Source organism: Rhinopithecus roxellana, chromosome 18 (assembly GCF_007565055.1).
Source record: "Rhinopithecus roxellana isolate Shanxi Qingling chromosome 18, ASM756505v1, whole genome shotgun sequence".
In the NCBI taxonomy this organism is placed as follows: Eukaryota; Metazoa; Chordata; class Mammalia; order Primates; family Cercopithecidae; genus Rhinopithecus; species Rhinopithecus roxellana.
Window position 1 is genome coordinate 61,215,481 of NC_044566.1, and position 27,748 is coordinate 61,243,228.

The 27,748-nt window shown below is 42.1% G+C and overlaps 1 protein-coding gene across 6 annotated transcripts in view; it reads right to left on the reverse strand.

The window, feature by feature from the left end:
* Window positions 1-274: 274 nt before the first annotated feature.
* The window catches only part of B3GLCT (beta 3-glucosyltransferase), a 121,138-nt gene continuing 93,664 nt past the window's right edge, over window positions 275-27,748 (reverse strand). For 3 of the 6 annotated variants that reach the window (XM_030922049.1, XM_030922047.1, XM_030922050.1), the window contains 3 exons: window positions 14,322-14,441; window positions 8,143-8,287; window positions 280-2,320 (listed from right to left, as the gene is read on the reverse strand). In XM_030922049.1, coding sequence (XP_030777909.1) covers window positions 2,153-2,320; window positions 8,143-8,287; window positions 14,322-14,441 — 433 coding nt within the window. In that variant the 3' untranslated portion in view covers window positions 280-2,152. Of the gene's footprint in view, window positions 2,321-8,142; window positions 8,288-14,321; window positions 14,442-27,748 lie in introns of all 6 variants that reach the window. The other 3 variants (XR_004054659.1, XR_004054658.1, XM_030922048.1) reach the window with 3 other exon arrangements.

A 27,748-nucleotide genomic window follows, 5' to 3' on the forward strand; every position in this document is an offset into this window, starting at 1 on the left:
TCCTGGAAATGTCAGACTCAAAATTGAGTTCTTTAGATGAGAGTCGATTCTAAAATAACATCTCTGATTTGTTATACAATAAAACATAATGGCTTTATAAACTTTATATAAACACTGTCAATTTCTGATGGTTTTCTCTTAAAAGGGTAGCTCTGAAGTGATTATTCTCTCTTTAAACTGTATTTACCGGGCTGCTGAGTTTTTTCTCTGATTTCATTCATTCCTTTTCCCCATTTCCCCTCCCCATTCCGAGTCTAGACTAATGAACACAATATTTGAGAAATATAAAACTTAGGCAAAGATCTTTTATTTGTGGTTAGGCTTACACAGTTCCAAAAAGTAAACGTAATTAACAAAACACTTAAAAGTACCAGAGGAGGTGCCCCGGTATCAGTAGAAGGCACTGATCAGACCAAAGAAGAAAGCTTGACACGGATCTTCATGTACGGATGCCAGCTTCAATCCTGTCAAATGAACATGTTGTTCTCTCAGTGGTAACAGTTAGTAGGCCGGAGCAGAACTGGAGACTCTTTTCCACTGGTGTAGGCAGCCAGGGCTCTCCAGGAGTATTATTATAGATGACATGAAGGTGACTACCATGGTGGCAATGACAACAATCTCAGTTACAATGACAACAAAGCTAAGGCCATCAGTAGAGGCTTGATGCGATCTAGAAATCCTTCTGGAGCCTCTCATCAGCTGATCATCCCTGATACATCTCTTGGATGGCCACAAAATCCATTTTCACAAAACTGAATCCAATGCATTGTGTTATCACTGCAACACACACGAGTTCTGGTAGTTGCTAATCTGGAAAAATGGTAAATACTAATACTATTGCATCATTTTGGGAATGAGTCAAATCTATACTACAAGAAAAACACATAAACACACACAGGTACTTTTGGTGGTATGGCTTTGAATTCTGTGCTTGGCTATAAAAAGCATAAGCAAAGTTAATGAATAACAGTTTTTATTAAAAAGAAAAAAATAAGTAATTTACTATACCAAAATCAGTTTAAGACATATTAAATCAAATTTTATGCAAATACCTTTACAAAAACTGAATTATATAATTAAACAGAGTGCTTTTTTATACATTAATACTGAATATGTTAAGTTACTATATATTAAAGATATAATTTGAAAACTAGAGCTGTTTCAAAATACTGTGTTCAAATGTCATTCTTTGGGGACCCAGAGAAATTGCCTGATTACCATGTTGTCCTTCCACAAGGGGTTTCTCTTCTGAGTCAGGAGAGAGTCATTAGGTAACATTAAGAAAAAGAGTAAAACATAAGGTCCAAATTGAATTCACTTCCTGAGACTCACATAGAGCTTGCTGACTTGAACAAAACACATCAACATTGTTTTAAAATATTGAGGACACTATTTTGTGGCAGCATCTACTACACTTTCATGTTAAAAGTAGGCCATAAAGACAGGGCTTCAGGGAGAAATAGAACACAAATGAACTTCTAAAGCAATACGAAGCTCTAGCAGAAGACCTCATTCTCTTTATGAGGCACAAACAGCAAAAGAAGAGATAAAACATAACCACCATGATTACAGACTCCAGGGGATTTCATACCTAGAGTTTCATGATGTTTTATGTACAGTATTATTCCTTAACACAGTATTATTCCTACTGAGTTCCCAGGAAATAATTTTCATCATCAATAATATGGTTTAAAAGTTCATACCATTGGTAATATCCATGTCAAAAGACTTTCACTCTTCTTTTTATATATACAAATAGAACTGTAGACAGTCACTCCAGGCTCATGCTCAACTGAAACTTCCATTATAATGAAGAGACAGAACAGGAAAGGGACTTCTGGTATCATTTATTTTCCTGTGACAATAATAAAAACTGCTGTATCACAGTTCGTAGAATAAACAGTCATCACTAAGTGTTAAAACAACTGCGTAAGTCAAAAGCAAGTGATTTTTCCCAGAAAAAAAAAAATGTTTCTCCTATGACCCCTTTTCTTCCTCTGTCAAAAAATACCACACATAAAATCGCCCCCTAAAGTCAGGAAGTGTCCAATGCCATGTGGTAGACACAAGCGTTGTGAGCACAGCACAGTGGGATGAGGTCACAGTCTCCAGTTCATTCCCTGCGCAGGCTATGCTCACAGGTCACCCTGCTTTATAACTCCTCTCGAAAACCTTTCTGTGTCTCCTGCCTGGCTTTGGCTTCCTCATTGGGTGCCAACCATGTGAAATACACCTTCACTGGATCGATGTTCCAGTGTTTGTGGAACGATATGGGAACTTGATGAGAAAGGTAGTCCTTAGGGTAATCCACTGGCCGAGCCTGCAGGAAAAATAGAGAGTTAGGCTTCCTTGTTGATTGAAAATAATTTTGCTGCAGAAGAACATCTGAGTTTATAAAGTGGATTGCTTTACTTCACTACTTAATATTGGCTATGGGAATCTAAAAGCAAAAAGGAAACTATTTTCTGATCTCTTTCTTCTAACTCCAGGTTCTTTGCTTTTGTGTCTCCAATTACCTTAATATCCCAAATGCACTGCTTTTTGCTTCTATGTTCCATAGTCTTGCCTCTGGGAGATTCCTGAACCATGGTAATAAATACAAAAAGCTTTTTTGGTAAGCCATTTAAGTTACTATTATCACTTCTGCACAAAGACAGAAAAACTGTTACGTTCCAGGTACTTCTAAGGAAACTCTGGCCACATGTGGGTTGTGGGGGGCCAGAAGTGGGTTGTGGGGGGCCAGGGCAAAGATTTCTCAGATTTCCCTTGGCCTGTCTACTGCTCTAATGTGTAATTAGGTGACGTCATTCGAAGAAAGAAAACAAGGAACTCACTGGGGGAGAAGGATAACGTAACTCATACTCTCTTCCTGCCCAAATATCTAGTCTAGTTCCAGAGGTGTAAATGAGGTGTAAATGAGAATTGCAAGTAACCCAAAATTGTCTGCGAAAGGACCTAAAAAGTTTTTATATTATCTACATTGCAACATTTTTTAGAAGTTAGAAAATAAAACTTAAGCAGAACTAGATACAGGTTAGAATAAGATTGAAGAAGTAACCTATAGGGTTAGAAAGTAACTGAAATCAGATACTATTTTGTTTTCTCTAAGCAAAGTATCCAGTTTCTCTTGGGAATCACTTTTTTTTTTTTTTTTTTTTTTGAGATGGAGTTTCACTCTGCCGCCCAGGCTGGAGTGCAATGGGGCAATCTCAGTTTACTGCAACCTCTGCCTCCTGGGTTCAAGTGATTCTCCTTCCTCAGCCTCCTGAGTAGCTGGGATTACAGGCACGCACCACCATGCCTGGCTAATTTTTTGTATTTAGTAGAGACAAGGTTTCACCAAGTTGGCCAGCCTGGTCTCGAACTCCTGACCTCAGATGATCCACCCGCCCTTGGCCTCACAAAGTGTTGAGATTGCAGGCGTGAGCCACTTTGCCCGGTCAGTAATCATCTTAAATTTGTTTATTAATTTATATGGGCCTTCTGTTTTATAAAGTAACTCATTAGGTCATCGATACTAAAACTGTCTTGACTATCAAAACTAGATGTGATGCATTTTAAAAACAAGGCTTTTGTAGGCTACTATTTTATTATAGTCTGCCTAAATCTTTGATATGAATAAACTCCCTTAAATGGTTTACAGAATACCTTTGTTAAATTTTATCTCATTTAATCCTAGAAACAACCTTGTAAAAGGGACAGAACATTATGGTTCACTTCCAGTTTACCGCTGAGGAAACCGGAGCTCCCAGAAGTAACATGACGAGCAAACACTGGACTAGAGACCAGAGAGAGGTGCTGAGCCCAGGGCCAGTGCTCCGCCAGGGCACGGGCTGCCTCTGCTCAAGCCTTCTCACCACCGGCTGGGTACACTCAGCAGCCCCTGGCCTAACCTACCTCCACCAGCACAAATACACTATTCAGACGAGTGTTTCAACAATAATATCTGTGGAGAAAAGGTCAAAAGAATCTAAGGGGAGAACTGTCACAACTGCTATTTTTAAGAAATTGTAACTGCTCATGGAGTTAAAAATCTAAAAGGAATTTTAAAAGGAAAAAACAGTGAGATAGACAAAAAATACACACTGGTAATAGAGTTGGGAAAGGTTTGAGTATTAGGTGAAGGAATTCATTTATTATACGATGTTTCTTTGCAAGGCCCTCTGAGAGAGTTTACTGGCAAGGAAGAGAACCAAAGACAGACATCCTCTCAATTCCGTTAGAAGATAATTCCACAACGATCCCAGAAGAAAGAAAGAGTAGTTCCCCCTTATCCATGGTTTCACTTTCTGAAGTGTGTCTCACAGTCAATTTTAGTCTGAAAATGTTAAATGGAAAATTACAGAAATAGACAATTCCTAAGTTTTAAGTTGCGGGCCCTTCTGAGTATCAGGATGAAATGTGGGGTGTTCCACTCCATCCCACACTGGACATGAATCCTCCCTTTGTCCAGCATTTTCATGCTGTCTACACTCCCCGCCCCTAAGTCGCTAGAAGCCACCTCATTATCCAGTCCACTGCAGCAGTATCACAGTGCTTGTGTTCAAGGAACCCTTATTTAAGAATAGCCTAAAGCAAGAGTAGTGATGCCGGCATACGGTTATAATTGCTCTATTTTATTACTGTTCATCTCTTATTCTGCCTACTTTCTAAAGTAAACTTGATCATAGGTATGTAAAGTATAAGAAAAAACAAAGTATACGTAGGATTCTGTATATCCAAGGTTTCAAACATCCACTGGGGGCGGGGGGAGGGGGAGTCTTGGAACGTACCCCTGTGGTTAAGGAAGGACTACTGTAAAAGCAATGGAAACAAATCCTTGCTTGTTTTTCACCTTTAAAAATGAACTGTTGAAGACAGAAATGCATCTAACAGGAAAAAAATAAACCGTAACATTTTTTCCCTCGATTAATGCAGATTCTAGAAGTGATTCACTGCATTTCAGGGAGCCTACGCATGCATTAAAAGAGCTGGCTTATTAAACATTACAATTTGCTGGTCATTTTTGACAAACGAGGTCATGGAAAAGCATTAGACAAAACTAGAAAAGTGAAATACATCCAAAATGGTATCTTTAATACCAAGAAGTCTATGCAGCCTCTAATAATCGTATCTCTACGCCCAAAATGCCAAGAGGAAATCCCAAACAGCAGGAGGGTGAGGGGCGGGGAAGAACTTGAGGAACAGAGTGTGGTAGGCATCTGCATACAGGAAGAGAGAGGAGCTGAAACTGCATAAGAAAGACCTGCAGCCGGGTGGGCGTGGTGGCTCAAGCCTGTAATCCCAGCACGTTGGGAGGCCAAGGCAGGTGGATCACAAGGTCAGGAGATCGAGACCATCCTGGCTAACACGTGAAACCCCGTCTCTACTAAAAATACAAAAAATTAGCCGGGTGAGGTGGCACACACCTATAGTCCCAGCTACTCGGGAGGCTGAGGCAGGAGAATTGCTTGAACCCAGGAAGCACAGGTTGCAGTGAGCTGAGATCATGCCACTGCACTCCAGTCTGGGTGATACAGCAAGACTTCATCTTGAAAAAAAGAAAAAGGAAAGACCTCCTACATTGGGCAAAATTAGAACTTTTCATCTGTAAATACTGGAGCACACTAAACAGGACAACAAATGGAGACTAAAATCACATTTCCTTAGATAAATGCATTTTTATAACTGTGTTAAAAAAATGATTTCCATACCATACAGTTCACCCACCATCATGGTGGTCTAAAACTTTTTGGGAGATTTCCAGAGCTGAGCAACCACCAACCATTGCACACTGCCATGTCCATTAGTGGCACATAATTTTGGAAGAACAGAAAACCACATGCTCTAGGTGCTGTACTTTCAACAAAGGTGGGAAATACTAGGTATTCCCTGGAGTCCCCTTCTAAATCTGTGAATTCACAGTAACTTTCTCTAGAAACAGAAGAGCTGTGACGGCCCAGGCAATTTTGCATTTGAGACTGCCTCCAAATGCCCACTCTGTCTCTAGCTCATCAGGATTCTTACATTTTATCTCTTTGCCTCATATTTCTTTGTGAAGATGAACAAACACAGTTTGGACCAGGGTTTAAACACTATAAATGGAAAGCAATGTCCAAATCGTTATCAAACTCTCTAAAAGAGGCTTAAGAATTGGAAGATACAAGCATTATCGGTTGGGGAGGATAGGTTTTAAACATATTTTATGATTTTAGAAGAGTTTAAAATGTATGTGAATTAGGGAAATCAAGGGTTCTGAAGTGGGGGAAACAACAACCTTTTTTAAAAAAAATTATCTTCAAAGGACTTTTGCCTATAGATGGTTTTCCTTCTTTCTTTTCTCCTTATCATTTTATTAGCCAATTTATTCTCCCCTAAATGAAAAGGGCTGCTATAAAAATCTAAGACCTGTCACACTAACCTTGATAAATTATTTCCCTTATACGCTAACAGTTTTAATTACCCCTTTTATTGCGTGACTGAAACACCATGAAACAGAGCGAGAGAGGGAGCCGCAGAGAATAACACCTTCTTTCCTAAGTCTTCCTAACACAACACAGGCTTAAAGTGGGTAAGACCTCTCATGAGAAGTCCTAAAGGACAAATAAGTATCTTCTAACTGACATCAGGAAGGAGGTTTCTCATACATTTCCTTATATTAAAGGTCTATTTTTATGCTCTGTTATTGTCTCAAGGATACAGAAATGGATTCTGCCTTTCCTGATGATGCAAACACTTTCTTAGTCTTATTCGAGTTGTTTTCTATAGTACTATTTCTGTCATGCTAAGTTTTCTATATTGCTATGATAATGTTTGCTACTGGTTACTAAATAAATAAAGCATGGGCCAGGTGCAGTGGCTCACATCTATAATCCTAGCACTTTGGGAAGTTGAGGTGGGAGGATCGCTTGCATCCAGGAGTTTGAGACCAGCCCGGGCAACACAGTAAGACCCCCATCTCTATAAAAAAAAGTTAAAAGTTAGTCAGGCATGGCGGTGTGTGCCTATAGTCCCAGATACTTGGGAGACTAAGGCAAGAGGATCATTTGAGCCCAGGAGATCAAGGCTGCAGTGAGCCACGTTGCAGTGAGCAAGACCCTATCTCAAAATAAATAAATAAAAGTAAGTAAATAAAGCATAAAAACTGTATTTTCAGTATAAGAGAAGGCACCTAAAATACATATGCATACACACTTCAAGTTTCAAAAACTTGAAATTTCTTGAAGGAGGATATTAGATGGGTATGAATCTATGTTTATTTTAAGTTTGTGAACATCTGCTATTATTCTTAGCAGAAAATTCACTGACTTGGTTCATAAAAGATACTAAAAATAATGCAGGATTTCCTTCTCCAACCCCCAAACTGCAATATGGGGAGGCTATAAGCACTACCCGTCCCTGGTAAACATAAGCTCATCTCTTCTGTTCCATAACCCCAAGAATATATGCTTATTGAGATACCCAATTGCAATTTAATAGATTTTAGCCATTCAGTTTAATGGCAAGTGAAGGAGAAAAATCTCAGTAAAAAGACAGACAGTGTAAAAACTGAGGATGGTGTAGAATTACATAGACTCAGTGGCCAGTAGGACAATATTAGGTCAGTACTATGTATTTCTAGGCAGCATCCAGTAATTTTTAAATGCCACCAATCTTTCTAACTAAAAAACAAAAAAAGCTGGGCACGGTGGCTCACGCCTGTCATCCCAGCACTTTGGGAGGCCGAGGCGGGTGGATCACGAGGTCAGAAGATCGAGACCATCCTGGCTAACACAGTGAAACCCCGTCTCTACTAAAGAATACAAAAAATTAGCCGGGCATAGTGGCGAGTGCCTATAGTCCCAGCTACTCGGGAGGCTGAGGCAGGAGAATGGTGTGAACCCAGGAGGTAGAGGTTGCAGTGAGCCAAGATTGTGCCACTGCACTCCAGCCTGGGCGACAGAGCAAGACTCCGTCTCAAAACAAAACAAAACAAAACAAAACACCCAGATTTTCCCTGGTCCTACATGTGAGGATCCCAGTCAAACGCCACTTGGTTTTCAATATGTTTTTGCCTCCCGTCTTCATGATGTACATGATGCAGTGTTACATCAAACAGGGTAACAGTCCTGTAAAGGATGTCTCCCACCCGCTGTGAGGGAAGAATAAAAACCATTTCCTCACCTGATGGAAGAGAGGGCTGTGTGTCACAGGGATTCCCAAGCCACTAAAGCACATTCCCAGGACCATATCATCGGGAGCATCATTGCTGTAGCACCGACATTTGCTGGCGAGAAGTCTCCTGATGGCTTCTCTGCTGAAGACCATTCTAGTGGGAGCCAGAGCAGAGAAAGGGGTTAGAGCAGCTCCACAGAGACCGCTGCTGCACAAATGGGCCCCGGGAAACAGGACTCTACTCCTCCAGACTGAGAGGCAACAGCAGCTTTCTCTAGTTACTGAGCTCAGGTAAAACCCTACCTGTTCTCTTTTAGTCTTCTGGCCCTTTCCAACACTTTCGTACCAAGTTCCCAAAATAATTTCTCTTTGTTTTAAAATACAGTTTGGTTTCTTGTTTCCATTCTGATCCTAAGGTAGAAATGAATCTTTTTATATCATAAAAAGCTCAAAAACTGAGAGGGCTGAAGGAAAAATATGATTCACAAGTTCAGTCTTGATCATCAAAGACTTTCCTTAAGGCAAAACTACTTAAAATTCATCCATACAGTCCCATTGCCACATATAAGGCCTTGCCCACAGCACTCAATAAAAGTTTGATGCATCAAACAAGCGAGAACAAAGTTGCCTTTGCAAAGACCTTCTTCCTGGGGGAGGAAACAGTCTATGAATCACTCTAGGAGGAAGGAAAAAAGGACAAAGAGCTTGAATCCCTGAATCAAAAACACTGATTCCACATGCTGGGCTCAATTCCGCAGTTTTACCTAATGTTAGCGGCCAACCCCCTCCCCCATCCCCTGCAACAGTGCAGGACTCCCTCCCTGCCCTTGACTAGACAAGAGAATTTCTTTACATAAGATGTTGTAACAAAATAGGAAGGTATAAAAAGAAACGAAGTTCCTGTCAACTACAGAGAAAGGAAAACTGCAAGTCTGAAAACCCACCATAAATTGCCTTTCTCTTAGAAAGCCTGCTGTCCACAGTGAAACCTCCCCCGCCACATTTTTTGTGGCTGAGTGGAACTCCTACACCCAATCGGCCACGTTGGGCTCAAGCTACTGAATCTGGGAAAAGAGCGTACATGAGAAGATGGGTGGACAGTAAATAGTAAAAATGCTTTTTTTCTTTTGTCAGCATCGAGTAGAATGAGAAAAATGAGAAAGACTTTCATTTTTTTGATCCGCTCTCTGAAAAACTAACTTTATAGGAAGATGAAATGCGAGCATGAACTTTTAATTTGTAATTATTTTATACTTTTGCCTACACATTAATTATCTGCATAAACTAAGTGAATATGAGCCGTCAATAATACTTGTTTATTAGCATGCTGATGAGTTCTTTCCAAATAAGGTTGCTCGCCAAAATGGAAAACTACCAGTCATATCCTGGTTGGAAAGAACACTTGTCTGCTCTGGCCACCAACTATTAAATGTTAAAAAGATGTTGAAAGGCTACAGGATTATTTTATTTCCTTCAATATACAATATACAAATGTCTAAAATAAGAAAAACTGAAATGAGAGTCTGGGACTTGCCCAAGAACACAGTGCAGAGCAAGAAAATGTAGGAAGGGAACATGCATGAGAAACACGCCTGCCCCTCCCGGCCTTCAGCCAATAAACAGGTCATGGTGGTCTCTTTGGGTAACACTTCCTGCTGCCTCTTCTGAGGACACTGCCCAACGTCTTATTCTGGTGTAGTCATTTGCTCCCAAGGCTGCCAAAAAGGCTGATGACAGATACCCTAAGCACAGCTTCCTACCTAAATGCACATATGTAAATAAGTATTTTCAAAAAGAAATGGTCAAAACATCACATGTTCTCACTTATAAGTAGGAGCTAAGTTATGAGGATGCAAAGGCATAAGAATGACACAATGAATGAACTTTGGGAACTCAGAAGAAGGGTGGGGATGAGGGATAAAAGAGTACACATTGGATACAGTGTACACTACTTGGGTGATAGGTGCACCAAAATCTCAGAAATCACCACTAAAGAACTTACTCATAAAACCAAACACCGCCTGCCCTCAAAAACCTAGTGAAATTAAAAAAAAAAAAAAAATTCAACTTGTTTTCTCCAAGTACCAAAACTTTCATGGAGTAAGCAACAAAGTGAAAAACAGACACTTGGATTCAAATAGTACAAAAGGTCTCATGCTCCAAATAATGCAAAATACCTACACAGAAACCACAGGAACCTGCATGTCTGACTCGGCTCTGTCAAAACACCCTTACCTACGACAGATGGTTTAAGGTAGTGGTTTTCAAAAATTTACGTGACTGTGACCCACAATTAGAAATCAAGAAATGAATTTCACATTGCAACCATTTATGTTTGGTGTGTGAGTCTGCATGGGTATGTATAAAGCTGAAACAAAAATGTCACAAACAATACCCACCCTTATGACATGCAATGAATGCACTCTGATATTTTCCATTTTATTCCATTCCACTCAATAGTTCATTAATTTAAAATGCTAGTTATGGTCCATGAATTGGTTTTACAAGCCACTGATTCTGACTTGCTGTTAAAAGGCATATTGGTTCTCCAGCTAGATAAGAGCATCAGAAAATTCTACTGTAATACTAGAGAAACTAATCAACATTACGTCTTACAGCTTTTATCAAAGGTTGACGTAAGAGACAATCTCATGAAGAATGTTCCTGCATCTTTGTAAAAGCGCTATTAAAAACAGAACATCACATTGGTCAATGTTAGTTATATAAAGATCAGTGCCTTGTGTTCATGGATTTGTTTATTCGTTTATTCCCTGTACCTTGAAAAACATGAGTCCTTATGCTAAGAAGTGAGGAAATAATGAGAAATGAAACACACAGGTACTGCCTTCAAATAATGCATAATTTAAGTGGAAAATAGAAAAGTAAATAGGCTATTAAATGATAATGGTTTGCATAATATGCTGTGAAAGTACATTAGAAATGCACTAAACCCAGATTTGAGAGGCTAGACTGTGCTAAAGGCATTCAAGAGTAAATGGTGATAGCTATGGTGAGTCCAAAGAACAAGGAGGAACTAGACAGGCAGAAAGTTGGGGAAATGGTGCTACACAGAGACTAGCAAATGTCATATCTTGGGAGGAAAGGAAAAAAATAGTGCTTCAGAGAAACTGAAACAAGTTCAGCAAGAGTTCTTTAAGATGAGGGTGTAGATGGATGAGGCTAGAAAGGTAAAACAGCATCTGCCAAGATCATGAGAGGTCTTATAAACCTTGGAGTGTGGACTTGATCCTAAAGGCAAAGGGAGAAGTTCTACTGCCAGTTCAGAGGATGCAAAGCAAAAGACTTTCATGCCATGGTAAAGTAACACTCAAAAATATTCAAATAATAGGAAAATCATATGTAATTATGAAACTGAAGAGAGGTAAATGCCATGAAGCCTAGATGAATGAATTGCTAGGGGAGTAGCAGGCCAGCCATGGCAGCTTTCAGTGGCAAACTGGGCCTAGTAAGTTGGTAGAAAACAAAACTCTTCTTGGGCCTTTCGGCCCAAAGCAGTGGCCTCAGCAACATCCAGGGAGGCTGTTAATCAGGCAAACCAGAGATGATCAAAACTGAGGACTCATCCCAGATCAACTTGATTCTTATTAAAATCTGAATCATCTCTTCGTCTTAGGTGTCAAAAGTAGAAAAAGGTTCATACTCTTGGGGAAAAATAAAGACAATGAGAAGCCACTGAGGACATCTGAGCAGAGGGGAGAGAGGACTAGATCTGCTTTTAGATAGGTCCCTTTGACTACAGTGTGGACAACAGCATGGAGTGCAGTTTAAGACAAAAAAGTAGGGAGAACAGGAGGCTGTGGCAGGAACTCATACAGGAGATGACAGTGACCTGGTTGAGATTACTGGAGGTAGAGAGAAGTATTGACGGAAGAGCGATTTAGGAAATAAAATGGACAGGACTGGGTGATTCAGTTGATTGCAGGGAGTGGGGAAAGGAGAGAAAGGGTAAGAGCTGACTCTCAGACTCCTGGGATAAGAACTCATATATGCCAATGTCTTCCCTAAGAGGGGCACATTGGAAGAACCAATCAGGGGTTACAGTCAGAAATGACAAGGTGCTGTGTGTGATGTGTCTGTCAATCAGTCAAGTGGAGATGCCCTTTGAATCTATGAATCTGGAGGCCAGCAGAGTTCTAGACTGGAGAAAGAGTTCTGGGTACATTCAGCATCAAGCCATACGATCATCCAGGGACAACACGGGGTGAGAAGGAGGACTAGAAAAGATGCCTGAGAAACATAAGACATTGAAGGGATAAGATAGAAACAACCAAGAAGGAATGACCAGAAAGAAGGATGAACAAGGACAGGATGCCGCTCTGGAAAGCAAGAGAAAGGAGTGTTTCAGGTCAACAGTCACCGGCGTTAAAGGTTGCTAAGAGGTGAAATAGGATAAAAACTGCAAATTATTAATTTGATTTAGCTACAGCAAGGTTGCTGGAAACCTTGGTGAGATAGTTAAGGAGGCTGGGAGTTAATGACTCTTAAAGGGCTGAGCATGGAGCTGAGAAAATGGAGATAGAGTAGTGAACTCAAGATGTTCTGCAGGGTAGGAAGAAGATGGCATGGTGGTGGTGAGAAGTTTTAAGATGGAAAAACTAGAGGTGGTGGGAAGTACCCAGGAGCAAGGGAGACGCTGAGCACAGAAGAAGTGAAAGGTGCCACTTTGGTGGTCTAGCAGGGCCTGCCGGGGCAAGGGAAGGGGGAGCAATGACAATGGTGCAACGCATTTGCAAATCTGGCACTGGCCTGTGAGCTCCTGTGGGGAAGGGCTATGCAGCTTTCATCTGTGCATTCCCCGTGTCTGGCCCACACAAGGCCAGTTGAATGAATGAACAACCAACTGGGATGATGAAAGGCAATGCTAGATAGGTAAGGTAAAGTGAGGTTTCAGAAGGCCTTGAGTGCCAGTCTTGGAAACAACAGCTAAATCCAATACGCAATGTAAGACAACAAAATGGTTTTCTTGCAGAAATCACGTAACAAGTCACTTCTGTTTTAAAAATATTATATGAACACTATCATGCTATAAAGTATATAAACCCATATACAAATAACAGGGCCACTTTCAAAGTGGAACATCCTGGCTCGATGGGTGCCATGCTCTGATCCTTAATCGGCCCTAACTCTTCACCCAGAAAGCCCAATGCATTACAGTAAGGCTGCAAATAGCTTGAACCTTTTTTGATAAGGAGGTCAACACTCCTTGGGCTTACTCTAGTGTCTTTTCAAAGGCCTCCCTGGACTCCCCCTACTGTTGTTATTGACCTTAGGCAGATGCAAGTCATAGACTAACAAAGATCAGCACACACGCTCAGGTTTGGTTATCACTGCAAAAGAGCCACCTCCATAACCCTGTAATCTTCACCACTGAATTGGCTAGACCAAATCAGGATGCCTGTCATATGACTGTTGAGAGCCTGCAGGTTCCTGTAGGAATTGTTCCAATCTAGGGAATTGCAAAGTAGGAATTTAAGGTCCTAGCCCTCCAGAAGCGTATCATCCATTAGATTATAAACTAGAATGCTGCCTGGCACACAGCAGACATAAATATCTACTGAATGAATATAAATGACTACAGTTGATAAGATTTTGCCTACACGCACCAATAGTAAGACTATAGAAGTAATAGGGAAAACTGCTTAATTGATTCACCCATATAAATCAAGTTAAAATCTTTCTTCATAAGAGATTAGGCAGACGCTTCATTTAAAACATTGATTTTTAACTGTTATTTAAAACCTATAAATCCTACACAAATATCACTTAATTGCCTAAGTAAGCTTCTATACTTTCCCCAAAGGTGATTTATTAAGCATTACAAAATTTAATAGTCTAATGGCTTATTCTCTGAGATTAAAATCTATAACCAATTGCTTTCTCCATTTAAACACAATCAAAACTAGTTGGCTGCCTAGAAGCAACCATTGTTAGGGACATTCTACCAAGTATGACATACTTTTTTGTATCATTTCTTCAAGGGCTAAAATATTTACTGTGTGTTCTTTTAATATTTAGCAAATATAATGTTCACTTTCCTATCATACTAACAACCACTATTCACAGAGTACTCACATATCAGTATAGATCCCAGTGCCAGAGACCCACCTCTCAAGTGGAAAAGACAGTTTATGTTCAAAGTAGTTGAAGAAAGCTGTGATCATAGTTACCCTCCTCCTCCCGTGATGTAGCTGTAGCCGCCAGTGCCCAGGCCGTAGCCGTAGCGCTCTCCCAGAAACACAGGCTCGCCGGAGTCATAACAGCTAAGCAAGTGCTGGAGCCTGGAGATACTGAGATGCCAAAGGGAACACAAATCATGATTACTTGATTCAAATGTGGTTACGGAATAGTTTATGGTTCTTACATCCCACTCTCTATACTGTGTCACACTAAACTGAAATAGTTAAGAAATTTGAGTGACTTATAGAATGAATAAAATTTTTAAACAACAAACAAAAAAAGAAAATGCATGAACACTGCACATTACTGGGAACAGAAGAGAAACTGAGACACGAGTGGCTTGTTCCTCAGTTTTTACAAGCCCCTGCCATAATACGGCTGCCTGATTTGCGTGGTGAGAGCGGCAGGTTACTGAAGTGAAGTTGGCCAGTGTGCTCTAGATCTTATTTCTGCCAGTCCTGTTTCCAAGTGAGTGTGAACTAATTCCTCATATCTTTTCAGATGAACTTGGTATTTAAGAAAAAAATTCCTGATGGCCTAAAAAGGAGCCACTGAGATGCAAATGCACGTTGGGCCCCTGGCTGGCAGGTGGGGAAGAGAATTTCCCCACCTAGGGTAGCAGTGAGGCTACCCTAGAAATCCTCAGATAATGGGCACAATCATGCTTATGTTTCCCTCAACAAGGCCACCCAAATCTGAGAACTTTCTGTGTCTAATTGCTTATACTTTTGAACACCTTTTGGCCCCTATCTGCCTTTAACACACGTTAGCAACAATAGCTTACAAAGGGCAGTGTATTAGTCTGGGTTCTCTAAAATGAGACTATCCATGAGTTGGTCATAAAAATGCCTGCAACTGCAGTTGCTGTTCGGATGAAAACAATGAATTTATAGGAAAATAAAATCAAAAAATAACTTTTTTAAGTAGACACAAAGGGTAGTGCTAAGAAAGGCTATTTTTTCTGTTTTAAGAACTTACACCACTTAGAAATGTCCCTTCCACCTATAAGCCTGCAAAATCAAAAGCAAGTTAGTTACTTCTAAGATACAATGGGGGCACAGGGGATACAGGAGGGAAATATTCCTGTTCCAAATGGGAGAAAATGGCCAAAACAAAGGGGCCACAGGCTCCATGCAAGTGCAAAACCTGGCCAGGCAATCATTAAATATTAAACCTCCAAAGTCTCCTTCATTCCATGTCTCACATTCAGGACACGCTGATGCATGAGGTGGGCTCCCAAGGTCTTGGGCAGCCCCACCCCATGGCTCTGCAGGGGACAGCCCCCGTGGCTGCTTTCACAGGCTCGTATTAAGTGCTTGCGGTTGTTCAAGGTGCACAGAGCAAGCTGTCACTGGATTTACCATTCTGGGGTCTGCAGGATAGTGGTCCCCTTCTGAGCACTCTACTAGGCAGTGTCCCAGTGGGGACACTGTGTGGGGGCTCCAACCCCACATTTGCCTTCTGCACTGCCATAGCAGAAGTTCTTCATGAGGGACCCACCCCTGCAGCAGACTGCTGCCTGGACATCCAGGTATTTCCATACATTCTCTGAAATCTAGGCAGACGTTCCCAAACTTCAACTCTTGTCTTCTGTGTACCTGTAGGTCCAATGCTATGTGGAAGCTGCCAAAGCTTGGGGCTTGCACCCTCTGAAGCAAAGGCCAAGCTGTATCTTGGCCCCTTTTAGCCATGGCTGGAGCTGGAGCGTCTGGGACACAGGGCACCAAGTCCCAAGGCTGCATAGAGCAGTGGGGCCCTGGGCCAGGCCCGTGGAACCATTTTTCCCTCAGAGGCCTTTGGGCCTGTGATGAAAGGGGCAGCCGTGAAAATCTCTGACATGCCCTGGAGCCACGTTCCCTATTGTCTTGGTTATAAACATTCAGTTCCTTGTTACTTATGCAAATTTCTGCAGCAGTGTTGAATTTCTCCCCAGAAAATGGAGTTTTCTTTTTTACCTCATGGTCAGGCTGCAAATTTTCCAAACCTTTATGCTCTGCTTCCCTTTTAAACATTAAGTTCCAACTTCAAACCATCTATTTGTGAATGAATATGACTGAATGCTTTCAGAATAAGCCAGGTCACCTCATGAATGCTTTGCTGCTTAGAAATGTCTTCCACCAGATACCCTAAATCACCTCTCTCAAGTTCAAGGTTCCACAGATCTCTAGGGCAGCGGCAAAATTCCACAAGTCTCTTTGATAAAGCACAGCAAGAGCGACCTTTGCTCCAGTTCCCAATAAGTTCCTCATCTCCATCTGAAACCACCTCAGCCTGGACTTCACTGGTCAAAACTATTCAACAAGTTTCTAGCAAGCTCCAAACTTTCACTCATCTTCCTGTCTTCTTCTGAACAATACAAACTGTTCCAACCTCTGCCTGTTACCCAGTTCCAAAGTCACTTCCACATATTTGAGCATCTTTTCAGCAACACTCCACTCCTGGTACCAATTTAATGCATTAGTCCATTTCACGCTGCTGATAAAGACATACTCAAGACTGGGGGGAAAAGGTTTAATTTGACTTACAGTTCCATGTGGCTGGGGAGGTCTCACAATTATGGCAGAAAGCGAAAGGCACTTCTTACATTGTGGCAGCAAAAGACAACGAGAAAGCAGCAAAAGCAGAAACCCCTGATAAACCCATCAGATCTCATGAGTTTTATTCACTATCATGAGAATAGCATGGGAAAGACCGGCCCTCATGATTCAATTACCTCCTACTGGGTGCCTCCCACAACACGTGCGAATTTTGACAGATATTATAATTCAAGTTGAGATTTTGGTGGGGACACAGCCAAACCATATCATTCCACCCCTAGCCCCTCTCAAATATCATGTCCTCACATTTCAAAACCAATCATGCTTTCCCAGCAGTCCCCAAAGGTCTTAACTCATTTCAGCATTAATTCAAACATCCACAGTCCAATGTCTCATCTGAGACAAGACAAATTCCTTCTGCCTATGAGCCTGTAAAATCAAAAGCAAGTTAGTTCTTCCTAGATACAATGCGGGTATAGGCATTGGGTAAATACAGCCATTCTGAATGGGAGAAATTGGCCAAAATGAAGGGGCCACAGGCCCTATGCAAATCCAAAATCCAGTGATGCAGTCGAATCTTAACTGTTCCAAAAGGATCTCCTTAGACTCCATGTCTCACATCCAGGTAACACTGATACAAGAGGTGGGTTCCCATGGTCTTTGGCAGCTGTTCCCCTGTGGCTTTGCAGAGTATAGCCTCCCTCCTGGTTGCTTTCATGGGCTGACATTGAGTGTCTGCAGCTCTTCCAGGTGCATGGAGCAAGCTGTCAGTGGATCTACCATTCTGGGGTCTGGAGGACAGTGGCTCTCTTCTCATAGCTCCACTAGGTGGTGCCCCAGTAGGGACTCTGTGTAGGGGCTCTGACCTCCTATTTCCCTTCCCCACTATCGGAGGTTCTCCATGAGGGCCGCCATCCTGCAGCAAACTTTTGCCTGGGCATCCAGGCATTTCCATACATCTTCTGAAATCTAGGCAGAGGTTCTCAAACCTCAATTCTTCTGTGCACCCGCAGGCTCAACACCACATGGACGCTGCCAAGCCTTGGGGCTCCACCCTCTGAAGCCACAGCCTGAGCTGTACCTTGGCCTCTTTTAGATACGGCTGGAGTGGCTGGGATGCAGGGCACCAAGTCCCTAGACTGCACACAGCATGGGGACCCTGAGTCCAGCTCATAAAACCACTTTTTCCTCCTGGGCCTCTGATGTGGAGGGAGGGGAGTTGGGGAAGGGGCTGCCGCGAAGGTCCCTGACATGGACTGGAGACATTTCCTCCATCTTGGGAATTAACATTAGGCTCCTTGTTACTCACACAAATTTCTGCAGCTGGCTTGAATTTCTCCCCAGAAAATGGGTTTTTCTTTTCTATCACATAGTCAGGGTACACATTTTCCAAACTTTTGTGCTCTGCCTCCCTTACAAAACTGAATGCCTTTAACAGGATCCAAGTCAGATCTTGAATGCTTTTCTGCTTAGAAGTTTCTTCCACCAGATACCCTAAATCATCTCTCTCAAGTGAAAGTTTCACAAATCTCTAGGGCAGGGGCAAAATACCACAAGTCTCTTTGCTAAAACAAAGCAAGAATCACCTTTACTCCAGTTCCCAATAAGTTCCTCATTTCCATCCGATATCACCTCAACCAGTAGTTTATTGTTCATATCACTATCAACATTTTGGGCAAAGCCATTCAACAAGTCTCTTGGCTAAAGTTCCAAACCTTCCCACGTTTTCCTGTCTTCTTCTGAGCCCTACAAATGTCTCTAAATTATTCACCAAGGTATCTTTTCTCACAGAGCAACAGTAACATTAACAGTTCTGGTGTCTCATTTTTTGGTGGGAGGGATGGGTAAGAAGAAAACAAAGTACAAAGATCACCTTTCCCATCCCCACTCGCGAGTCTTACAAAAATACCCTAGCTAACAAAGCTAAAGCTGAAAGTGAAGAAAACAAATTTAATATATGAAAAGAAACTCTGACCAGTGAAAAGTGTCCACAAGACTTCCAGTCAGGTTTATATCTGTCTGAAGATCAAGGCCTCTGACAATGTTGATGATTTCTGAGTGACTAGAAAATGTTCTTTGAATACTATCCTGTTTTCAGCATACATGGTGACTCTAGGACTGCCTCATAATAAGAGTGGCGTAAAAACCTGGTCTGCTGTTCTCTACAAGGAGTTTGCTACTAACCTCTGCTATTCTATCATTGGTTTTGTTCTAACTTTTAATTCTTGTAGATAGAGCTGGTTATATTTTTCCAACTCAGTTTTATTAGTCTTATGGAAAGTTTTCATTTTCAAGAGTTCAGATTTCAGATCTTTCTCAGCTCCCTCCAACTTCTTATTGAAGCAATTTTATTCTCTCTTAACTAAGTTTTCTCAAGATGCTGCTTATGTCTGCAAAGATAGATTTTCTTTTAACTTTTCTACTATATCTTGTTTTCTCTTTCTTTGGTCTCTTTCTTATACTAAATTTGTTTCCACATTCTTGTTGTACTAAATTTGTTTCCATGTAAGTTTTGGGGCTTTCTGTTTTTACTCTGTAGTCAAGATAATCCCTCTTTTACAGACTTCTGCTTTCCAATGTATTTACTTACTTTATCTTACTCATCCTAATACATTTGTTTGATTTACTTCATTTAACACTGTGTTTGGCTTACACATAGAGTATCCTTGACATAAGTAACTTCATCTCAGAAAAAGACTCCATCTTACATTTCATTAAGCACTTTGCCAACAGGGACCAGATGTTTTGCTTGATCAATAAAGACTCTATTCAATTAAATGAGGACATAACCAAGCACACTCCTTCATTTTCAGTCCTCACCAGAGGACTCCGTGGCCATAGAAAGAGCAAGACTTCAGCAGCTCAAATGGCCATCTTAACTGACAGTCTTGCTGTCACTTGTGATAAGCACCTGGTATCTGCCACTGAAGACTCTGCCCACATCAAAGTCTCTTCCTTGCAAGACTGAGGGACTGCCTGGCCCAGAACAGGATATTCTTTTTGTGTCTCTCTCCCTGGAGTGGTTCATTAACCCTTTTTCCTATCCCCTTTTTCTTGATGTTAAATGTTACCTTTGTTATGGGAAGTTTAATCTATAAAATTATATATTAAGTATACTATTAGGGTTTGCAATATTGACTCACTTGTGGAGTGGCTTGAACCTGTGTGCCTATGGCTCTACCGACTGAAAAGGAAGTCATGAGAATCAATTCCTTGGGAACTCCATGTAGCTCATGGCTTTTGTGGCTGAAATAGCATCAGTAAAAGTCTGACATTGTGGAAAGACATAAAGACATGTGGACCTGGTTATCCCTGACCTGGTAGCGTCACGCATGAGGGCTTAGGTTTCTTTGTACAGATCCTAAAACCAAGGTCTTTTCTCTGAGAGCATCACTTGCATGATGAAGATCAATTTCTAGGCTACTGAACTTACTTTCAGCTTTAGAAAGTGCTTGAGAAAGAATATGCTTGCAATCGTTCAGGGTAGTCGCATCAAAATTCACTGTGTCCTACAAACAAAACTACTCATCTCTTGTTCTCTGGAAAGCAAGTCCTAGGTCTCTTATTGATGTGTGACAGATCATAATCATGGAGAGCAGCAGCCAGTCTAGCATGGTGCAATTCAACTCTGTATCCAGGATTTCCTTGCTGTGTTTACATTCTCTAGTTTAGAATTGAGCATTATATTCTTGCTCTCAGACTACTGAGCTGTCCACTATCCTGGTGTGATATTATGATTATATACTGATATGGTTTGGCTGTGTAAAAATGGACGAATACATATATATTGGTTTTCATCCAGAGTTCCTGGCTTTTAACTCCCATAGCCCTCGTTAGTCTTTTGTTATAATGCTGGGTTGCTTTATTAGGCCTCAGGAGCAGATCTCAGGGAACAGTCTCTCTCTCTGACCTTCTCCTGTTGACACAAGATTCTTTCAGTGCTGCTTCACCAGCCAGAAATCTCCGGTTACCCAGCGGCACCTCTGGTCAGGGCCTCACTAGGCTCTGGGCTTGCCACTAGACTTGCTCTGCCCACTAAGCCTGGCAGGCTGCGCTTAGCTGTTACTAGCCCAGGTTCCATGCCTGCTGTGGCTCTGTGCTCAGCCCATAGCTGGGCTGGGCATGCTGAGACCAGCTTCTTCCTTGGGTGCCAGCATCTGGACAAGGGGTGGGGGACGCAGCAGAGCCTGAAAACTTGGAGATGCCAGCAACTGTGGAACCCCAAGGGTTGTTACCCTTTTGCTCAGGGAGTCCTAAGCTCTGAGTCCCCAGGAAGCATTGCAGCTTGTTCTTATTATAGCTCATTCATTCCTACCATCTGCATGCTTCGGTGAAGGGGGGCATGTCCCAGCTCATTTGGTCCTGCCGCCCCACTTCACTCATGGCTTCTGGGCTGGCCCAGCCCCATCACTGCCAGTTCTCATCACGTGGGGCAGCTGCCTGGCACCAGCAAGGGGTGAGAGGATTACAGTGTTACAGCTCCAGCTCAGGAAATCCTGAGGTCTAGGCCCCCAGAAGGGTTGCCACTCTAGTGAACGGGAGTGCATCACCGCCCTCAGCTCAGTGAGCCAGTCAGGAAAGTGTTACAACCTTTTTCACTCCCACTGTTCAGCGGGTCCCAGGTTCTTGTCCCACGTCCAAGAAGAATGAGGTTATACACACACACACACACTGGAGAGTAAGCCAGGTGGGGTATGGTTTTATTGAAGGCGAGAACAGCTCTCAACACGAGAGGGGACCCAAAGTGGGTAGTCCTTTGTGTGACAGGGTGCCGTAAGGCAGGTAGTCCCAATATGTGACTAAGTCTGGGTTTTTATGGGCTCAGGATCATGAGTGTGTGCTGACTGGTCCATGGGTGGGCCTGGGAAAAGCACCATTTGATTAGCTAAAAGGCACTGAGGAAGTTCTCACTCCTGGCCATGGACTCTACCCTGAGCTGATAGCCTGGCTGTCATGCTTTAGTCTGTCTTTGGCTTGAAGGTTGGGTTTCACTGGCCCTTTCTGCCTAGGAATTTGTGTGCCTCTTGCCACTATCAATGTCCTTATACCTACCCAAGGTAGGAATTTAATCTGACTGTGGGTCAAAAGACTCTAATTCCAGAGAATGTCCTGCTCCATAACTTAGAGGAAGAAATACTACACAGAGAGGCCAAGAAAAGTCGAATAAGGAGGTCTTTCTGGGTTTAGAACATGTGCTTTTTGTTCAATCACATTTTTATATGGTTGCCAATCATGCCTATATAAGGAAACCTCCATAAAACCCCAAAAGGACAGGGTTCGAACAGTTCCTGGATAGCTAAACATGTAGATTCCTAGGGGTTGAGCACCCAAGGGGGGCACAGAAGCTCCACATTCCTTCCCCCATACCCTGCCTACATATCTCTTCATCTGCATCCTTGATAATATCCTTTACAGTAAACCAGTAAACATAAGCGTTTCCCTGAGTTCTGTGAGCTGCTCCAGCAAATTAAAGGAACCTAAAGAAGGGGTTGTGGGAAACCCAACTTAAAGCCAGTCAGTCAGAAGATCTGGAGGTCTGGACTTTTATGACTGGTGTCTGGGGAAGCAGTCTTGGGAACTGAGCCCTCAACCTGGGGGATCTAAGGCTATCTCCAGGCAGATAGTGTCAGAACTGAACTGAATTAGAGCTGACACCCAGCTGGTAGAGGACTGCTTGTTTGCTGGGGGGAAGAAATTCCCACATATTTTGAGGTCATAGAAGGCTTCCTCATTGATTGTTGTGGTATAAGAACACACACAAAAAAATGTTCTGAGAGTTGTTCAGGAACAATTGGTGTTAGTGAAGTGGGATTAGCTAGAATGGCTCAGGTTCAGAGAAACATTTGGTTTGAGAAGAGGAAGGATAAAAGGCTAGGGGATGAGAAACCCTTGATTCCTGGGCGGCCAAATGATCACCCATGACATGGAGCCACAGTGCTCTGCTCAATTACTAAAAGTAAAAGTTACCAGTGGAATTTTGAGATGGAGAATTGGTTCACCAGAGGCACAAGAAAATGCAAACTAATCAGAAAAAAGCAAACTATTCAATCCCTTGATACTGTTATCTATATTAGCTAAAATAAAATTAAAAGAGAGTGCTGGGTTAGACCCTGATGCTACATACAACAAGCTTAGATTTCAGTGAGTCTGAGCTTCAGCCACTAGCCTCGGAACCACCGCACAACGGCAAAATTATGCAGGAACAACAGAAAGTACCTCTGAGACCTGTGGTGACCAAGAGGGTAGTCAATGTGGGAGAAGGGAAAAACCAAATAATTATTGAAACTAGAGGGTATGGTGTAAAGGAACACTCCATTTTGTTGATCTGTATCATCTGCTTCCTGAGGAACCTTTATAAAAATGGATTATGAGAATAACTAATTTAGGGGCAGTATCTTTGGTTTTGAATGCTGCAGAATGGAAGAACATGTTTGGGCTGATGAAGGACCCACAGCTCACTGCTGAACAACTGCACATGGGTGTACATAATCCAGACACACAGGAGGTTATTCCCAAGGGAATAGCAAGCCTGGTGGACTGAATAAAAGTCACTGTAAGATCTGTTTACCCTGAGAAGGGGAACTGCCAGACTCCACCTATAAATGCCAAATGGAACACCCCAAATTATGCAGCTGATACATTTCATGTGTAAGCCATATGGGACTAGCTTTATGATAACTGGGATATTCATCCACTGAATATGCCCGTTATCCAGGCCATGGTACATGCTGTTGTTAAAGGGGCCCATTTTGTATGGGCACCTCATACAACAACCTTACTGCTGCAAAACCAAGACGGTTCCAGAAGCCTTATCAAATCTGCTGTCTAAGCTTTACCTCGAGGTCTTACAGATGCTAATAAAAACATTAGACTAATTAACAAGAAAATGATGAAGGGGAGAGGGGAGAGTCAAAGGACTCATCCTGGGAGGTGGAAATTTTTAAATGGTTTGTAAGAAATAAGATGAATAGAGAAAACATTGATAGGAGTGAAAGAGGAAAAAGAAAGGGGAGAGCCATGGAACTCACCCCAGTAGGGGACATATTTAGGTGGTTATTAAAAAATGGAATGAAGAAAATAGAAATTGATGGGGTTAAAACAAAGGTCTTAATACAACATTATTGAAGACTGAGTGGAGGAAAGGGACCCCCAGCTGATCTCTCAACATTTAAGGGCCCAAACCAGTTTGCTGTATTTCCCCCAGTTTGGAGAATTTTAAAGACAAGAAGATAAAGATTAAAATGATTTTTAATCTTTATCTAGAATTACCTGTTAGACTGGTTAATCAAGGTAACAACTAACAGAGAGGCCAGGGTCTCCTGGCGGGACTCCAGACTGGAGATCCAAAGCCTTTTGCAAAAGAGAGGGTAAAATGATCTGGGGATAAAACAGGGAAATTCCTGGGACTAGAACATAAAAGTGTAAGGGTTGTTAGGATTATGAAAGCTGGCATATTTGAACATACTTCATGTGAAATGGTTTTATCTCTTTTACCTGATTGCATTATGGGAAGAGACATTTTATCTGACTGGGAAATGTTCCCCCTATCCAGTACTGTAAAACAGAAGGTATGTAAATCCTTTGAGCAGTATTAATGGAACATGCTAAAATTGCAACCAGTTAGGATTGCCCAGGCCCACATAGTGCAGAATAGAAACTGAAGAGCTGGTGGGGACAACCTCCCCATTTGATATAGCCCTCTGCAGAGTACCTCCTGGGGTTCATGGCAAAGGTTTGTGAGTGCCTCCCAGCAATGACAACTAGGACTTTGAACTAGAGAATTTCCACTTGAAGGGCATTTACTTCCTTGCTACAGGACATTAATTGAGGCTACACCTATGACTGAAGGACATAAAGTGATCTTGATGAAACCCCCTTTGCAAAGATTATGACAGTGAGAGAAATTTAGCTTGGCTGACTCCATCTTGCTTCTAGTCTCACAGGCTGGCTGTCTTTACTCATTCCTGGGCATAGGTCAAGCTGATCATGGCAGGAATTTAGTTTATAGTTTAACTTGGAAGCAAGGATGCTAACAGTCTCTCCCTAAAGCTAATCTCCTCCTTGCTCAGAGACCAAAAACTAATGAAAGACCACAAGATTATGATCAGGGGAGGGGCCTGAACTTTGCTAAAGTGTATTTTTTATCATCCCTTACTGCTCAAGAATCATGTAGACAGAGGTCACAAGACTTGACATTTCCGCAATTGCTCCTATAGAAAACATTACTATTGTAGAACCCAAGACTGGTCTTTTGAGATGTTTTTCAGATTTCTGCCTTCTGGCAAAGAACTGACCCCACTCAGACCCATGACTCGTGACTCAATCGGTCCTGTGGTCCCCAACCAGAGGCAGATTCAGTGTACAAGGACCGTTTTCCACATCTCTACGACTTCATTCCCAACCAATCAGCAGCAACCATTTCCTAGCCCCCTGCCCACCCATTAACCATAAAAATCCTAGTCTCTGAGTTCTCAGTGCGACTACTTTAAGTAATAACTCCAGTCTTTCCACTTGGCCAGTCTTGCATTAATTAAACTCTTTCTTTACTGCAGCATTAGGGTCTCGATGAACTGGTTTTATCTGTGTAGCAGGCAGGAAAAACCCATCAGACAATTACAATTATACCTGAAATGCCCAGGCTGTTTTGGGTGATGTCAGAGAAACACTCTAATAAGGGAGGCAATGCCCAAATGAGTTCCATTATAAAACAGAATTTGTATGGGATCATGCTACCTGGGGAAAGCAAGGAGGAGACCCTCACAAACAGAGGGTCTCTTTTCCCCTAAAACTGACTCTGGAACTATGTGAGGAGCCACTGGATTCTACAGTACCCTGTAAGCAGCTCTTGACTGACCAACCAAGAGCTACTTGGTTTGAGGATGGCAATTCCAGGGTAAATGAACACCATCCTGTTTGGAAGTTGCTATTTTGGCCACAGGAGGTAAGAACAAATAATCTTGATGAGCTGTATTGCATGCATTTTCCTAACAGTAATGGAAGAATTGAACACTGATAGAAACACCTGTGTTTGGGATTTTACTTACTCATAGGCAGTGACCAACCACCTGCCCATACAGTCAGGCAAGAGGGCAACGGATACTTGGTCTATTAAAAGGATGCCCATATGAAGCATGGCCCCATGGACATTTGAGGGGTGCATTAAAGCAGAACAAATTAACGTCAATCAGAAGAGCCCCTTTCCAGGTTTGGAAGGTGACTAGAATTGACAAGCAAGTATCCCTGTGTACTCCCTTGAGGTGGCCACCTGGATCCATGAAATTAGTGGATATGGGGGTACGGCAGCAGGCAGAGATGGGCTGAATCTAGACCTGTTCCTTTCGCATCCTCTCAGGCACAAAATGCCAATAAGAACTGTTCTGTACACCAGCAAAAAAGAGACTGATAATGACTATTGGGCAGATTCCCTGGTGCAAAGGCCCAAAATAAAGCTGGCAACACAGAGACTGATGCGAGTGGCCCTATGGGGCTACCAATGGGTCTTGACAGGAATAGACACTGACTCTGGCATGGCTTCTGCTTACTCAGTGGAACATGCAAATACTCCTGAGTACCATTAAAAAAACAACTAAACAGAAGATATTGCATGGATTTGTGTGGCCAATCGTCATTTCTTTAGACCAAGGAACACACTGTACAGCCTACAATGTCCAACAATGGGCACAGAGATAGTCTCCTTAGAGTCATAGTTTGATAGATGAGTAGAACAGGTATTTAAAACACTGGAAACATAAAAGGCTGGCTTACATGCCTTCAAGAGTGTGTGCTCATAACATGAGTGGGACTAAAGGAGTCTGCCCACGAGATGTTCCTGTTTTTTTAAAGCTGATCTGGAGAAGAAGGGATGAAGAGGATGCTGGGATGACTATGCAAATCTTGCCAAACCAGGAGCACACTGGAATAACAACCATTTTTTCTTTATTCCCCAAATCAACTCACTAAAACCTTTTCTTTCCCTCCTACCTGATGTAGTGGTCCTAGGACCAGGCCTGCAACTGCCAGTGCTGGAAGCAGGGCTGATTTCTAAGCAAAAAACCATAACTATGTTTTAAACCTTATGTCAAAATTCCTTAGGGCCTGATGTGACTGGGTTGCTCCTTCACCCCATTTAGCAAAACTGGGGCTAAAAGTGAATGCAGCTATATTGCCTGGTGGTAAAAATAACCCACTAGCTGTGCACCTACGTAACTTTACCCTGTCTGCATGGGAATGGACTGAGGAGGAGGTACCTGCCAGACAAGCACTGCTGACTGCCATCTAAACCGGAACGGCCGTAATTCTGATGTCTCTTCCAAAGGTGAAAACATTTGGGTATTAACGGAGAGAAAGAGAAATAGTAGTTGAGGGTAAAGGAATGAATAATGGATTATAAACTGAGGGAAATCCATTAATTACATTAACTCCTTGAAAGACACTCAGAGAAACAGATGACATTGTCTCTCACCTCAATTATAACAGATATCTAAAAAGGGAAAGCTATTTGTTTGCCAAGACTGCTCCAGCTTTGGAACCTCACGAGATTGAAGGGAAGCCTGCAAACCTGAGTGGACTCACCCTGGGAAATAGTAATACAATATAATGGACTAGACTAGTTATTAACGATGCAATGAGACTCTAATGTAGCAGTATCTTTTGAGTTATATGTTCTTTTCATGTAAGGTATCTGAAGACCAAGGGCAGACTGTGATATTAAGAAATACATATTTGGCTTTCATCACCCATCTGCTGACATACCAATCCTAAAATCTTTGGAACATCCAAATTGCTATCTTTTTGTAGGCTAATGTTCACCGACAGCTTCAAGATGGGACTGGTCACTAGAAAGACAAAGGCATGATTAGAGAGTTGGGACTTTCAGTCCC